Genomic DNA, 14,326 nt, shown 5'->3' with positions numbered 1-14,326 from the left:
CATTGGACTGTCTTTGCCCCACGTATGTTCGGATCAGGCTCAGGATCAGTTAAATGCGGCTTTGCTTCTCGCTCAGACCCATGGCAATAATTGATAGCTTCTTGATTGAGTGGAAGAGGAGCTGTTATGGAGAAAAAGACGATATGTATGTACTTTGCATTCATATGGGGAAAATTTACTCCCTTAAATTTCTAACCAATCACCTGAATATAATCATATATATAGGTCAACACCGAGACCGGGTTAAGAGAATCATTTACTGGAAGCTATTTATAAGTATTTATGAAACGTAGGTTCCACCCACGCCAGAGAACGAAATCTTCATGAAACGTCACCATTTCTCTCCGTTTTTCATCATTATCCTAGTCATTGTCCTCAATAAAAAAGGGTCGCACAATCAGAATAACATTACCAATCGATGCTCACGTTTTCGCACTTGATCCATCCGGATCCACTACTTTTCCGGCGGAATTGAACAAACTGATCCCTCATTTTGAAACGCACTATTAAAAATGTAAAAAAGGCGGTAAATGAAGGTTCAGTGCTGCCATAGACCTTTTTGACGTTTAATCGTCTTTCTCTATCTAGCACACATGGATGAATGCACGGTATGTTTTCCCACTAATCTATTTTCCTCTTGCTCGCACTCGTTCGATTTAAACGGTGCAGTAGTGTGCGCCGATTAAACGTCAAAAAGCTCTATGAAAAATGTCGGTATTTTTGACAGTTGAATAACTTTTCATTTAAAAAAATGCACTTTTAAAATTACACGTCAAAATTGAAAGAAGCACTTTCAAATCAAAAACATAAATTTCGATTTATATATTTTCATAGTTGAAACCACAAACGAAGTTTGTGGTTGAAACTGCGAGTTTTGAGAAACTTTCAATTTGAAAATACAATATTTTTATTTGAACAATTTTTGTTCTTTGTGTGTACCACAAACGAAGTGACAGACGACTAACTGGCGAAGAAATCCATTTAAATAATGTGGTTCACTGTAATAGAATTTTCTTGGAAGCTTGTGCCATCATCCACCAGATGGGTTAGTTTTTTTGTTTTGATTTGAACAAAGTTGATTTTGTGTACAATGATTCTTTGACAGTGTGCAAAGAGTGCGCATCATTTTGTCATTTTTTTATGCATTTCAGTTCTGAGTAGAGTGAAAGAGATAGAACCAAAACATTCTTGTACATTTGGTGAAAATGCTAGTTCAATCTAGTAGTAGTGTTGCCATGTGGTACAATCCAGTAGTACACAGCAAAAAAAAATGTAATATCGATCAACGTAATTCAAGCTGATGTATGAAATAATGATGTAATAGCAAAACGCAGATACAATATTACATCAATGGATGTAATTTTGTTCGCAAAATCGATGTACATCGTACAATGTGATATTACACAACCGATGGATTGACCTGGTTGCAGCAGTTTCGATGTAATATTCAACAACTTTTTTTGCTGTGTAGTGGTGTTGCCATGTGGTACACTGAAAAATTGAAATAGCAGGTTAGTCACCAAAGTTTTCGAGCCGCTCCGTCTGTCACTTCGTTTGTGCTTATACCAACAATCAATACGAAACTAACGATTTTAAATTGGCTCACCACTTTAGTAGCCTATTGGTCCCAAGCAAACGAATAACGTACCCTATTCTAGTTGAAATTCTATTACTACACTATGTTTGTTTTGATTCGCTATGAAAGTTTGACAGATAACATCAGGGGTGTGTGGATTCATGCAGAACATGCAGGGGTGAGTGAAATAGCTTGGGACTGCTTGGGACCGTTGTTCTGGTACTGAGTGAGCCAAAAATAATAATGATTTTCTTCGGGACCCTGTGCCCGAATAGAAATTGTAATGTAGGAAACACCAGCAGACATCTTCAATACATTAAATTTTAACGTGTATTGCTGTAACCTTAATGTATTCAGACTTCAGTGTGACGTCCAAGTACATAAAAATACATTAGCCTCAAACGTTACATCAGAATCAAACGTCTTGACGATGTAAAATTTGACATCAGAATACATCCAATGACAACAGAACCTAACGTTACATTAGAATCAAACATCATCACGATGTAATTTGTTGCACGCATAAAACATCAGAATACATCCAATGACAACAGAACCAAACGTTACATTAGAATCAAAGTTCATCACGATGTAAATTGTTGTCCCTCGGTCTCTCGCCGCATGCAAAGTTTGTTTTGTCCTGAGTCAGCACTACACGGCGGGAAACGGGAGCTTCAGCATTGACTGTTATGTACGCATTTTTATGATGTAATCTAACAACAAGCGTGTGTAGTGTTTACACGATCATGTTTCTAATTCTAATGTGTTGTAAATATAATTGAAAGCATTTGAAAAGTAAGATTCTAGTGTTTTGTATATCTACAAACATTAGTAAACATCTACATTTGAAAACATTCAAACAACGTTTACTTTAAACGTTTTGTACATCTGAAAACATCAGAGAACAACAAACACGAAGAACAAATGAAAACATCCGAACAACGTTTAGTTCTAACGTTGTGTACATCCGAAAACATCCAAAAAGGTTTGGTTCCAGCATCGGGAGTAATCTACGTTAGAAAACATCAGAATACATTTACATATAAAAACATCCGAACAACGTTTAGTTCTAACGTTTTTTACATCCGAAAACAATCAAAAAACGTTTGATTCTAACATCAGGAAACCTCTACATTAGAAAACATCAGAAAACGTTTACATATAAAAACATCCGAAAAACGTTTAGTTCTAACGTTTTTTACATCTGAAAACATCCAAAAACGTTTGTTTCTAACATCAGGAAACATCTACATTAGAAAACATCAGAAAACGTTTACATTTAAAAACATCCGAACAACGTTTAGTTCTAACGTTTTGTACATCTGAAAACATCCTTAAAACGTTTGGTTCTAATGTCAATAGATTGAAATTTTTGACGTCAGACCGACATTAGAATGGCAAAATTTTGTTCCAAAATTTCTGATGTATACACCATGTTACGTTGCTTAAATACAACTAAATCATAATGTTTCCTAATGTTTGACATCAGGCATACATTTGATTTTGATGCTGATGTAGACATAAAAATCAAACGTTGGGCTAATGTAAATTTCTATTCGGGTGGTCTTAGAGTTACCTCTATGGTAGTACCATAGAGGTAACTCTAAGACTAGAAGGTCCCGAAATAACGTGCTCAACTTTTTGGCTCAGCTCTGGTACTCTCTTCGGTCCCAAGCTAATCGATTCACCCCTCGAAACATAGGAAAAACCAATAACCCCTCATTTTATCTGTCAAACTTTCATAGCAAATCAAAACAAACATTGCGTAGTACTAGAATTTCGACTATAATGGGATACGTTAATCGTTTGCTTGGGACCAATAGGCTAGTCAAGTAGCGAGCCAATTTAAAATCGTTAGTTTCGTATTGATTGTTGGTAGTACGCTGAACAGATGGCGGTAGTGTGTAAACGTCAAACGCAAGTGAATTAACTATGCGCGCCACAGGTGGCGGTACTACCAACTACGATACTTTTGAATTGACCGTTAAATGCTTGTTCGATGATCAACTTGCGAGTGTTATGTCTGTTTGTCTGTGTTATAACCATAGAGGTAACTCTAAGACCACTGGGTCCCGAAGAAAATCATTATTATTTTTGGCTCACTCAGTACCAGAACAACGGTCCCAAGCAGTCCCAAGCTATTTCACTCACCCCTGCATGTTCTGTATGAATCCACACACCCCTGATGTTATCTGTCAAACTTTCATAGCGAATCAAAACAAACATAGTGTAGTAATAGAATTTCAACTAGAATAGGGTACGTTAATCGTTTGCTTGGGACCAATAGGCTACTAAAGTGGTGAGCCAATTTAAAATCGTTAGTTTCGTATTGATTGTTGTTATAACTCTGTAGTCTGAACCGAGGTCTGAACAAGGCATGAACTAAAACCATAGAGGTAACTCTAAGACCAGAAGGTCCCGCAGAAGCGTGCTCATCTTTTTGGCTCAGCTCTGGTACTATCTTCGGTCCCAAGCTAAACGATTCACCCCTCGAAACATAGGAAAAACCAATAACCCCTCATTTTATCTGTCAAACTTTCATAGCAAATCAAAACAAACATTGAGTAGTACTAGAATTTCGACTAGAATGGGGTACGTTAATCGTTTACTTGGGACCAATAGGCTAGTCAAGTAGTGAGCCAATTTTAAATCGTTAGTTTCGTATTGATTGTTGCTATAACGGTAGCTTAGAGTGTACACGAAGAATGAGAACAACCCAAATTTGAGTTTAGTTATCTCATAAATCACAAAGTGCAGGTACACGGCGAATGAGAACTACTGAAATTTGAGTTTAGTTCACTCATAATCGATAAAAGTGCAGGAACTCAGCGATGAGTTAATTTGCCTCATGTTTTCCTAGGTTTTTCCAGGATTTTCCAGGGAAAAATTTCCGAATTTGAGAAAAGTAAAGATTGGATTCACTCAGTCTATTGGTACTACTCCGAGACTGAATAAAATTTTCGTCAATTTCCTCATTTTCCGGCAGATTTTTTAGGTTTTCCACAGGAAACCATGAGACAAATTTACTCATCGCTGAGTTCCTGCACTTTTGGCGATTATGAGTGAACTAAACTCAAATTTGAGTCGTTCTCATTCGCCGTGTAGTCAGCGATGAATAAATTTGCCGCATGTTTTCCCAGGTTTTTCCAGGAAAAAATTCCGAATATGAGAAAAGTAAAGATTCGATTCACTCAGTCTTTTGGTTATTACTGCTAGACTGAATAAAATGTTCGTCAATTCCCTCATTTTCGGGCAGATTTTTGAGATTTTCCGCAGTTTTTAAATAGCGTGCATACCTCTGAGCTGAGTAAAAATAACTCTCCCTTTGAGTTATTCTCATTGGCAATGTGTTCTCAAGTGGAGGCAACGGAGGCAACACCAACAATTGAAATAGGCGGAACAACCAAACGTAAACAATGGCTTTAAACACAAAATTCTCGACAATCAAAACACTCCCACACAAAATAACAATGCCATTCGATAAAGGAAGTTACATTAATAATAGTATTGCAAAATTAATTGTTTTTAAACAGTTAAAATAATAATCTGTCGAACTTCAACTTCGATTTTCTCAAAATGGTGGATATGTTACATTGGTCTATTTGAAAAGTGACGCGAGTAGGGACGTCACTAATTGCATGTATCGTATATATACAGGGGTTTTACTCACACAACTTAACCGACTGCTTCACCTCGGTAATCAAGTCATTGGAGTGAGTGATGTCCATGTCAGAGAAGTAGGATTGGGCGATCTTCAGAGAAGGATCGATCTTGACGGATCGATCTTATATTTGGCTCTAGGATCGATCCACTGATTAAATCAGTACCAAAGGATCGATCTTTTGATTTTTATTTTAATACGCTTGTGTACGGTGGTACCTCAAGAAATTGTTTCCTTAATAATATTCAATTAAATGTTGTCGTGAAGGAGCAATGAGCACAGGGCGGAGGTAGCGCAAACCTTCAGATGTTACCTATTTTTCTGAAGATCGAAAAAAAGAGATCGATTTTTTCGATCCCTTCGCGGGCAAAGAATCGATCCGAAAAATCGGAAATCGGGATGAAAAAGATCGATCTTCCAAAGATCGATCCAAGATCGCCCAATCCTACAGAGAAGTTTTGCACATTATTGAAAATAGCGAAAATTGCTGCTGCCGGAACAGTAACTTGTTGGAAGTAACTATTTTTGCAAAATGTCGTGCGAAGTGACTGTCCATGATCTTCCAGATGAGGTAAGTAATGGAATTCGTTCGATTAAATCACGTGAACCGTGTGTTTAAGCGCAATCCGAATAATTCCCAGATGCTGGAAAAAATCCTGCTCTATCTGAGAGCTGAAGATCGCAAATCGGCACTGCGCGTCTGCAAACGCTGGTCTGCGCTGAAGCCGTTCGACTTGGCATCGGTCGAGCTGATAATTGACTCTGATCGATTCTACGAGAAGGATTACCATGAGTATCATCGAGCCTTGCTTGCCAGCAGTCGGCGGTACAAGCACGTGGTGGTTTACATCAGTAGCTATTTTAACAAGTACGACCTGTTATTGGAGGTCCTGAGTTCTTTCTGCCTGAGTGTGGAATCACTGAAGCTCAATTTCGAACCGCTTTTGAAAGGCGTTTTTAATAACGACAATCATTGGTGGAAGGTTAAATTGATGCATTTTGCTAAAATCGCAGAGCTGTCATCCAAGCTGAAGCACCTTCAAATAGATGAAGGCATTTTTGAATCCGAGCAGGGCGACTTGAAATTCTCCCCGATGAATAACCTAGAGGAACTATACCTAAAGAACAACTTGCTGACTTTGATTCCGAACATGCGGGATATTACGCCGAACATCACCAGATTACACGTGCTGATCAAATCGGAAGAATCGCTAAATTTCCTACAACATGTTAGCTCACAATTGGTGGAACTCGAAATTTGGTTTCTGCTGAAGGATGACTTCCTGTTGGTTTGCACGATGGAGTTTCCGAGGCTGGAGAAGCTCACCATTTCCTGCATTGAAGAGGAGTTTGACGCTGTCCAACAATTTTGTAGACTGAACAACGGAAGCTTCTTATTTGATCATGTCGGCAATCTGTGCCTATTGCAATCGTTCGAAAACATACAGTTTCTTTGCCTTGGCTGTGCCGAGGAATTATCTCTTGATGCAAACGACTTTCGGGCAATTTGTAAGCTGAAACATTTGAAGGTTTGTTAAGAATAAGTAGTTGTTTAAGAAAGATATAAGATTAATCGGGCAAATTTCAGCGCTTGCGGATCGAGAACGCTATCGTTAGTGTTCCAACTGTTTTTAATTTCCCACCGCTCAAGAATCTCCACATGCTGTCATTGGACGGAGTGAGGATCACCGATTATTTCGAGTTTAATCGCTTTCGTCAGTATATCTTCCCTAGCCTAGCCGTCTTTGAGATGTTGGAGCTGTATGACTTTGACGTTGAAGATCGTTTCGAACTGTACGACAACATATGCAGTACCATGCCTTTTATGAAGCGACTAGCGATTAGCCAATACAAAAGCAACCTAGTGCTAGGTCCGTTTCTTGAATTTTGCGCCTCTCCAGGATCCCGGGAGCTAAGGATCAGATGTAGGGACGTGTTGGGTATTTATCCGCTGAAGGATCTCCCGCATATTCCGGTGGAAACATTGATCATGGAGGTGTCGACCATTTCGCTGAGGTCGCTGCGAAAATTGATCAAGGCCATGGGCGAGTTGAAACGGTTGGAGCTGGCTTTTTGCCCATTAACGGGTACCATGCAACCAGAGGAGATCCGAAGCCTGCGAGTCGCTTTCCCGCGATGCGAGGTGATCGTAAAACAAAGGGTCCAAATCGTGGAGCCACTGTGAGTGAGGTTATAGGTCCATCCACCGCAATTTCTCGGCTGTCTTCTAACTAATTGAGCTGATTTCCTGTAGGTGACAAGATTATGGTTGACTCTATAATCACATACAAAAAATAATAGCTCAATTGGAAGGAGGACAGTTGAGAAATTGCAGTTTGTGGACGACACCTAACCTGAATGCTCTCCGAGATTTAGAGAGAGATAGTTTTAGAATCGATTCTCAGGCATTTGATTCTAAAAGTGTTTTTTTCTTTGGTTTTATTTTCTCACTGTGTTGGAAGTGTTTTCTTTTGATTTTCAGGACAATAAAATAGATAAGATTTGGTTCGCGTTCATAGTTTTCGACTGCATTTGCCGGATTAGCGCTGGCGCTCTGCCTCCCGGACGTTTATACGTGTGTCATTGGTAGTTTTCTCGCTTTCCGGCAGAGTGGCCAGACCTACCGATTTATCCGTAGTCCTACCGATTTTCAGGGTGCCTACCGATTCACAGACGAAAGGTTCAAAACTACCGATTTTTCACTTTTCCTACCGAGAATCACAGATTTTTATAGTTGAAGATACTAATTTCAAATAACAGACTGAAGTGGTAATTTTTATACGATAGATGGAGTAGATGAAAGCATAGAGTTGATAGTTCCGTTAGAGTACGGCAGTGTGAAGATTGCATATAGATATTAGAATAGCGAGCTAGAACAACTTTTAAGGAAGGTACAAATCGGTTTTTTCATCTCTCTTTACCAAACTCCCCCTTTGGAGAGGGGTGGTGAGGGGTGTTCCCCCCCGCCACCACTGGCAAAAAGAGATGAAAACCGACCCGCTCAAGTACCAATTGTGTGTTTGAAACAGTTCTACCGATTTTTTGTATTGTTCTGGAGCACAGAGTCGTCCACCCCCCCCCCCCCCCGCTCACAAAAGTTTCGTACGGGAAAGCCTTCTTAAGTCGACCTACCGATAACTACCGATAAAAGTTTTGAGAAGCTACCGAAAATGAAAAAAATAATCTGGCCACTCTGCTTTCCGGGAAGTTTTAGAATATAGAAAGAAAACGTGATTCAACATGTTAGCAAGCATCAGAAGAGATGTCGTAATCTGCGTTATTTGATTTTTTCCCGGACCAGAAATTCGTGGCATCGCGAGTGATAATTTTTAATTTCAGTTTATTTACGCGCTGCAAGGTGCGTGAAAGAGTTCAGCACAATCGGTGTTGATGTTGGCTCGATTGCAACTTTTATATCGAAAGTGTACCAAAAGTGCTTCTGAACGTGTTTCGCAGTTGGGAGTGGTGAAATTCGTAAATTCGCGGTTTATGTTCAGTGAAAATTCCGTTCAGTGAAAAATCACAAAATTGCTCACCAAGTTCCCTTTTTTTGCCGTTCGACGACGACGGGCATGCGAGACAAAAATAAGCATCGTGAATGTACTCCCGGATGTATTGATTTGGTGAGTACGTTCCAGTTGAAGATTGTTCTTATACATATCTCGATTGCATTTTCGAGGGGACGTCCAAAGAGCTTTGAGATTTAGGCGTTGTTGCTTTTGCGGGCAGACGAGTTGGTCGCCGGTAAGGGTCAGTAAGTGCTGCCAGCAGATGAATCAAGAGGTATTCGAAACAAAATTGGTAAGAAATGTCCATTCAAATCGATTTATTACAGTGGAACAAATTTGAAAACTATATACGTGCCAGATTTGGAAATAATATTTTTTGAATCTGGAAGTGTGTTTATGATACCATTATCCATTTGATAAAGGTAAAGTGAACATGTGGGGCTTATTGTAAGTAAAAGTGACCTCGGAGTGGTCGTGAATTACCAGGCATTCTGAAATGGGTCACTGGAGCTGCAATAGAGCTAACACCTTCTAACTCCCGGACTTAACCTGCTTTAATTTAAGGGTAATAAAAAGCAGTTTTCTTCCATAATAACACTGCCGGACAGTGGGGGTTAGATTGTACACACACAAACACACACACACACAATAAAATAGATAAGATTTTATACCCCTAAAGGATGTATTTGTATTGAATTTATCTACCTTTGTTGAGATTTGCAATTCCAACAACATTGCCCAAGTCCGCATTAGGGTGCTTCATTTTGAAAAAAAAGATGAATTTTTGATAGTCCACCCTCCAGAGTGTGGGAAAAGGACTGATTTTTAAATTCTTCCATAGTAATTTCCATACAAATTTCAAATCATTGGCGCGACCTCTAAAACGTTCATCAATCTTTACCATTGTTTGCACAGGCTCATATTGTGGGAGTATGAATCGAAATCCTGGCAATAAGGTTTTACATATAAGCTCCTGCCAAAGGTTGGAAAGAGCTTTAGATCCTCACATTAAAACCCACAAAAGGACGCCAACACACATGACTCTTGGTAGTACAATGGTCGCCATCGAGGGCACTGGAATCACCACATCGGGTTGAGGTCGGTATCGGTCATCTATTCGTCTGGTTTCTACAATGTTCCGGTACACTTTGGCTGACATCTTTGCATATCGAGTCCGATTGGGACTTTTGAAATCCACGTGGTACAATCCGAATTTCAAGCTGGAATCAAGACAGAACATTTTAAAACCCGCATTCTGTAAACATCACTTCGTAAAGCCTTACGTATAACCGAACGACCATTCAAAGTTGTCCATCAAGCTCCACGCCAGGTATCCACGGATGTTGCAACCATCTTGAATGGCATCGAAAACTGCACCGAGGTAACCATTCATGTAGTCCACCCGTTGATCATCCACTGTGCCCGGTAGGGTAGCGACCCCGTTTTCCGTAATCCACACCGGTGGATTACCATACTCCACTCGAATCCAGTTGAGCAGTTTCCGCATACCGAATGGAACGATGTTTATCCACGATGCTTCCGTGGCTGTCCAGCTGGGATCAACAGTCCTGACGATCCCCGAATCATGATCATGGGAGGGCACAACATAGTTTGCTGAGTTGCTCCAGCCGTTCTTCCTCACCAACGATGAAGTGTAGGTGTTCAAGCCGATAAAGTCTGCGGTTCCCTTGATCCGTCGCACTTCTTCCTGCGTAAACATCGGAAGTCTTGACTTCGGAAACCCTTGCTCTGCGCTCAAATTACCCACGCGATCCTTAACAACTTGCGGGTAGTCTCCAGAGAAGATTGGATGAGCGATCCATCCGATTTCGAACTGCAGGCCCCACTCGGAGGCTTCCCAATCATCCAGGGAGCTGAAGGTTTCCGGTTCCAGCCACATTCCTCCCACGGAAATACCGATGCTACCATTCTGTTGGCGTTGGTAGCGTGATCGATACAAATGAACGGCTTCCGCGTGAGCTTTCAGTAGGTTATGTGCGCAGTGATACTCGGTGATTCCTGGATGGAATGGATCTGTGATCACCTTGTCGCCGCTCATACAGTAGTGGCCAGGTTCGTTGATGGTTGTCCCGAGGGGCACGCAATAACCTTTAACTCCTACGCAAGCCTTTTTTAAGTACAATAATTACAGTTAACTACATGATTAATTACTTTAATTACGAGCTTCGGAAATGTTTTGATTTAATTACTTTTAAGTACGAATTTCAGTTTTAATTACAAGTCGCATAAATTAAGTACATTAACTCCATTAATGTACAACGAGAAATGTACTTAAATTTCCCCCAGCGGTACGTTAGACCCTTTCGTTATTGGCCCGTGAAACAAAAATTTCACAGGCCCTTTTGCTACGTTAAGAATAATGTCAGCTCTGATAAATTGTATCGCTACCGCTGTTATGACTTCAGAATAGACCCTATAAACATACATCTCCTGGGACCTACGAGGAAATCTACGTTGGTGATTGGTGCCAATTCACATGCAACGATCGGTTCGTGATTGGAAATGTAGTCGGATTTCAATACTGCCGAGGTGTTAGCAGGGCAATGAACTATATCCTGGATCACGCCCCTGTCAAAGCACCGGAGATTGCGACAATGAAAGGAATGTTTGTTTGTGCTACCTGGTTCAACCTAAGAAATAACTAATTTAATTTGGTGGACGCGAACGAAAACAGAATTACAGTTATATCGGTTCCCGTTGGGGTCACTTTTAGTCGGCATTCGGCTTTATTGTTCTGTAATAAGTATACACACGATGAACATCATGTTTTTTTCTCTCAAACGATGTAATTGGACCAGTGGCAGCTATTTCGATGGTTCACAATCATATTGGGCATCCCGGAAATGTTCCGGTGCCCCGGGGAAGTGGCCAATTCTCAACAAGAACCAAAACCCATCATGCGACATATCAAACTTCATGATTTTACAAATCTTGGCCAGTAATGGCCTTATTGAAAGTCCATGGTCCCACTAGCCCTTCCGGGAATGTTCCGGTGCCCCTGGGGAAGTGGCCAATTCTCAACAAGAACGAAACCCATCGTGCGACATATCAAACTTCATGATTTTACAAATCTTGGCCAGTAATGGCCTTATTGAAAGTCCATGGTAACACTAGCCCTTCCGGAAATGTTCCGGTGCCCCCGGGGAAGTGGCCAATTCTCAACAAGAACGAAACCCATCGTGCGACATATCAAACTTCATGATTTTACAAATCTTGGCCAGTAATGGCCTTATTGAAAGTCCATGGTCACACTAGCCCTTCCGGAAATGTTCCGGTGCCCCCGGGGAAGTGGCCAATTCTCAACAAGAACGAAACCCATCGTGCGACATATCAAACTTCATGATTTTACAAATCTTGGCCAGTAATGGCCTTATTGAAAGTCCATGGTAACACTAGCCCTTCCGGAAATGTTCCGGTGCCCCCGGGGAAGTGGCCAATTCTCAACAAGAACGAAACCCATCGTGCGACATATCAAACTTCATGATTTTACAAATCTTCGCCAGTAATGGTCTTATTGAGAGTCCATGGTCACACTAGCCCTTCCAGACATGTTCCGGTGCCCCCGGAGAAGTGGCCAATTCTCAACAAGAACCACAAACCCATCGTGCGACATATCAAAATTCATGATTTTCCAAACTTTGGCTGGTAATGGCCTTAATGTGACTCGACGGTCACACTAGCCCTCTCGGGCATGTTCCTGTGCCCCCAGGCAAACTTCAAACTTCATGATTCTGCACGGCTAATAATGGTCTTAGACAGTCCACAGTCCCATTTAATTGTCCCCCCCCCCCGGGTAGATATTCAACTCCCAATAAGAACCAGAACCCCTCGTGTGACATATCAAACTTCATTATTTTACGAAAATCCGTCGGTAATGACCATATTAAGAGTTCAAATTATTTCATTTTCCAACTCTAGCATGGTGCTCCAAGAAATTTAGTATAAGTATTCGCAGAATTGGTCATGTTTGTAGTCTAGTAAAACATTAATATGCGTATTTCAGGGTGTAAGAAGAGTTTATGAATAAATTAATTCATTCGAGTATGTATTAAGGGTTTTCTTCAATTTTTTTTAAATAGTTCAAGAATAAGGATTTGGGTACGTTTTTAATTACATTTGTGTAGCTTTAATTACATTTATTACAGAAAATTAATTTTTAATTACATTAATTACGTAATCAAATTGAACTACATGTTTTAATTACAGTAATTACACTGGCACTGCTTTGATTACGCGAAATTAATTTTAATTACATGACATACTTAATTTTCATTTTTAATTACTTAATTACATAGTTAAACACCTTGTACTTTAAATCCAACGCAGTCAAAAAGGCTATTGCGTGCCCCTCGGGTTGTCCATAGCTGCACTCGATCGCCAAAGTTGGCAAAGGCAATGTTTGCGTAGTCGGAGAAGTGTTGGACGATTTCGGGGTTCAACCAACCACCTTGATCATGCAGGCCTTGGGGTAGATCCATGTGAAGTAACGTTATCATGGGGGTGATTCCATTGGAGAGAAGTTCATCGATTAGCTTGTTGTAGTAATCGATCCCCTTTTTGTTCACTTGATGAGCCGAACCCGAAGGGAGGATTCTGCTCCAAGCGATCGAAAATCGATACAAGTCCAGTCGAAGTTCCTTCACCATCTGGACATCGCTGCGCCATTGATGGTAGCTGTCACAGGCGATGTCTCCGGTGCTGCCATCACTGATGAATGCGGGGAGTTCAGTGTGAACCAATCGGTCCCAAACGGATTCGCCTTTACCATCGGCATTCCAGCCACCTTCGATCTGGTAGGCTGATGTACCGATGCCGAACTTGAAGTAGGCTGGGAATTCTTCGGCGTGAATGTTGATGGCGGTAGTGGTGAAAGTGAGTGATAGAACGCTAGACGAAATTTTTGATGATTTTAACTTTGAACGGTGGAGTTTTATAATGATTGCATTGTCAAGACTTACGTGATGAGAAACATTTATTTCCAAGTGCAGAACAGTAGTAAGAAAACTGTATTCCGTCAGCGTTAACCTCCTTCTAGATAATGCCGAACAATGGACCCGTTTCAAGTGCCATTCAGCTTGATAAGCGATTATTTCAAATAAAAGTGGGTGGGAGGTGTACAGGGTGGCTCTTGAACAATAGACCTACATGCGAAGACATTGTAGTTGCATCATCTGTACATGGTAGTAGCTAGAGCGGGAACCATGTTCCCTGGCCGGGTACAGTATGTGAAGCTGAGTCAATAACCGCAATCTCTGTGAGGCTCATATTTATGTTCTCGTCTGCTGTGAATCAGATCTGAAAGCAGTTATTTAAGTGTAGTGATTTGGCATCGATCTGCCAGATTCCATAACTGGTATCGGAGTAGTAGTAGTAGTAGTAGTAGTAGTAGTAGTAGTAGTAGTAGTAGTAGTAGTAGTAGTAGTAGTAGTAGTAGTAGTAGTAGTAGTAGTAGTAGTAGTAGTAGTAGTAGTAGTAGTAGTAGTAGTAGTAGTAGTAGTAGTAGTAGTAGTAGTAGTAGTAGTAGTAGTAGTAGTAGTAGTAGTAGAAGTAGTAAAATTA

The 14,326-nt window shown here is 40.6% G+C and overlaps 2 protein-coding genes across 2 annotated transcripts; one reads left to right on the top strand and one right to left on the bottom strand.

Annotated features, from left to right (window-relative positions):
• The first annotated feature begins 5,754 nt into the window (after positions 1-5,754).
• On the top strand, positions 5,755-7,700 carry LOC135699930 (uncharacterized). The gene is made up of 3 exons (XM_065220256.1): positions 5,755-5,808; positions 5,879-6,766; positions 6,826-7,700. The coding sequence occupies exons 1-3, from the start codon at positions 5,770-5,772 to the stop codon at positions 7,420-7,422; spliced, it is 1,524 nt and encodes a 507-aa protein (XP_065076328.1). The 5' UTR covers positions 5,755-5,769; the 3' UTR covers positions 7,423-7,700.
• An 889-nt stretch (positions 7,701-8,589) lies between these two features.
• Positions 8,590-13,797, bottom strand: LOC135699929 (myrosinase 1-like). The gene is made up of 4 exons (XM_065220255.1): positions 13,726-13,797; positions 13,128-13,654; positions 10,030-10,837; positions 8,590-9,966 (listed from the first exon to the last, which is right to left on the bottom strand). The coding sequence occupies exons 1-4, from the start codon at positions 13,737-13,739 to the stop codon at positions 9,750-9,752; spliced, it is 1,566 nt and encodes a 521-aa protein (XP_065076327.1). The 5' UTR covers positions 13,740-13,797; the 3' UTR covers positions 8,590-9,749.
• Between the last annotated feature and the right edge of the window lie 529 nt (positions 13,798-14,326).

The sequence above is a fragment of the Ochlerotatus camptorhynchus genome, unplaced genomic scaffold, assembly GCF_037179485.1.
Source record: "Ochlerotatus camptorhynchus isolate MF236.1 unplaced genomic scaffold, CSIRO-AGI_Acam_v1.1 ptg000124l, whole genome shotgun sequence".
NCBI classification, from domain to species: Eukaryota; Metazoa; Arthropoda; class Insecta; order Diptera; family Culicidae; genus Ochlerotatus; species Ochlerotatus camptorhynchus.
Note: the sequence above shows the minus strand (reverse complement) of the source record. Positions and strands in the feature narration are given on the sequence as shown.

Coding starts and splice junctions, on each gene's coding strand:
- LOC135699929 (XM_065220255.1), bottom strand. Junction 10,838..13,127: donor TGGCGATCGAGTGCAGCTAT/GGACAACCCGAG, acceptor GCGTGCCCCTCG/GGACAACCATCAACGAACCT. Junction 9,967..10,029: donor GAATGGTCGTTCGGTTATAC/GTAAGGCTTTAC, acceptor TCTTGATTCCAG/CTTGAAATTCGGATTGTACC.
- LOC135699930 (XM_065220256.1), top strand. CDS start 5,770: ATGTCGTGCGAAGTGACTGTCCATGATCTTCCAGATGAG. Junction 5,809..5,878: donor TCCATGATCTTCCAGATGAG/GTAAGTAATGGA, acceptor AATAATTCCCAG/ATGCTGGAAAAAATCCTGCT. Junction 6,767..6,825: donor GTAAGCTGAAACATTTGAAG/GTTTGTTAAGAA, acceptor GGCAAATTTCAG/CGCTTGCGGATCGAGAACGC.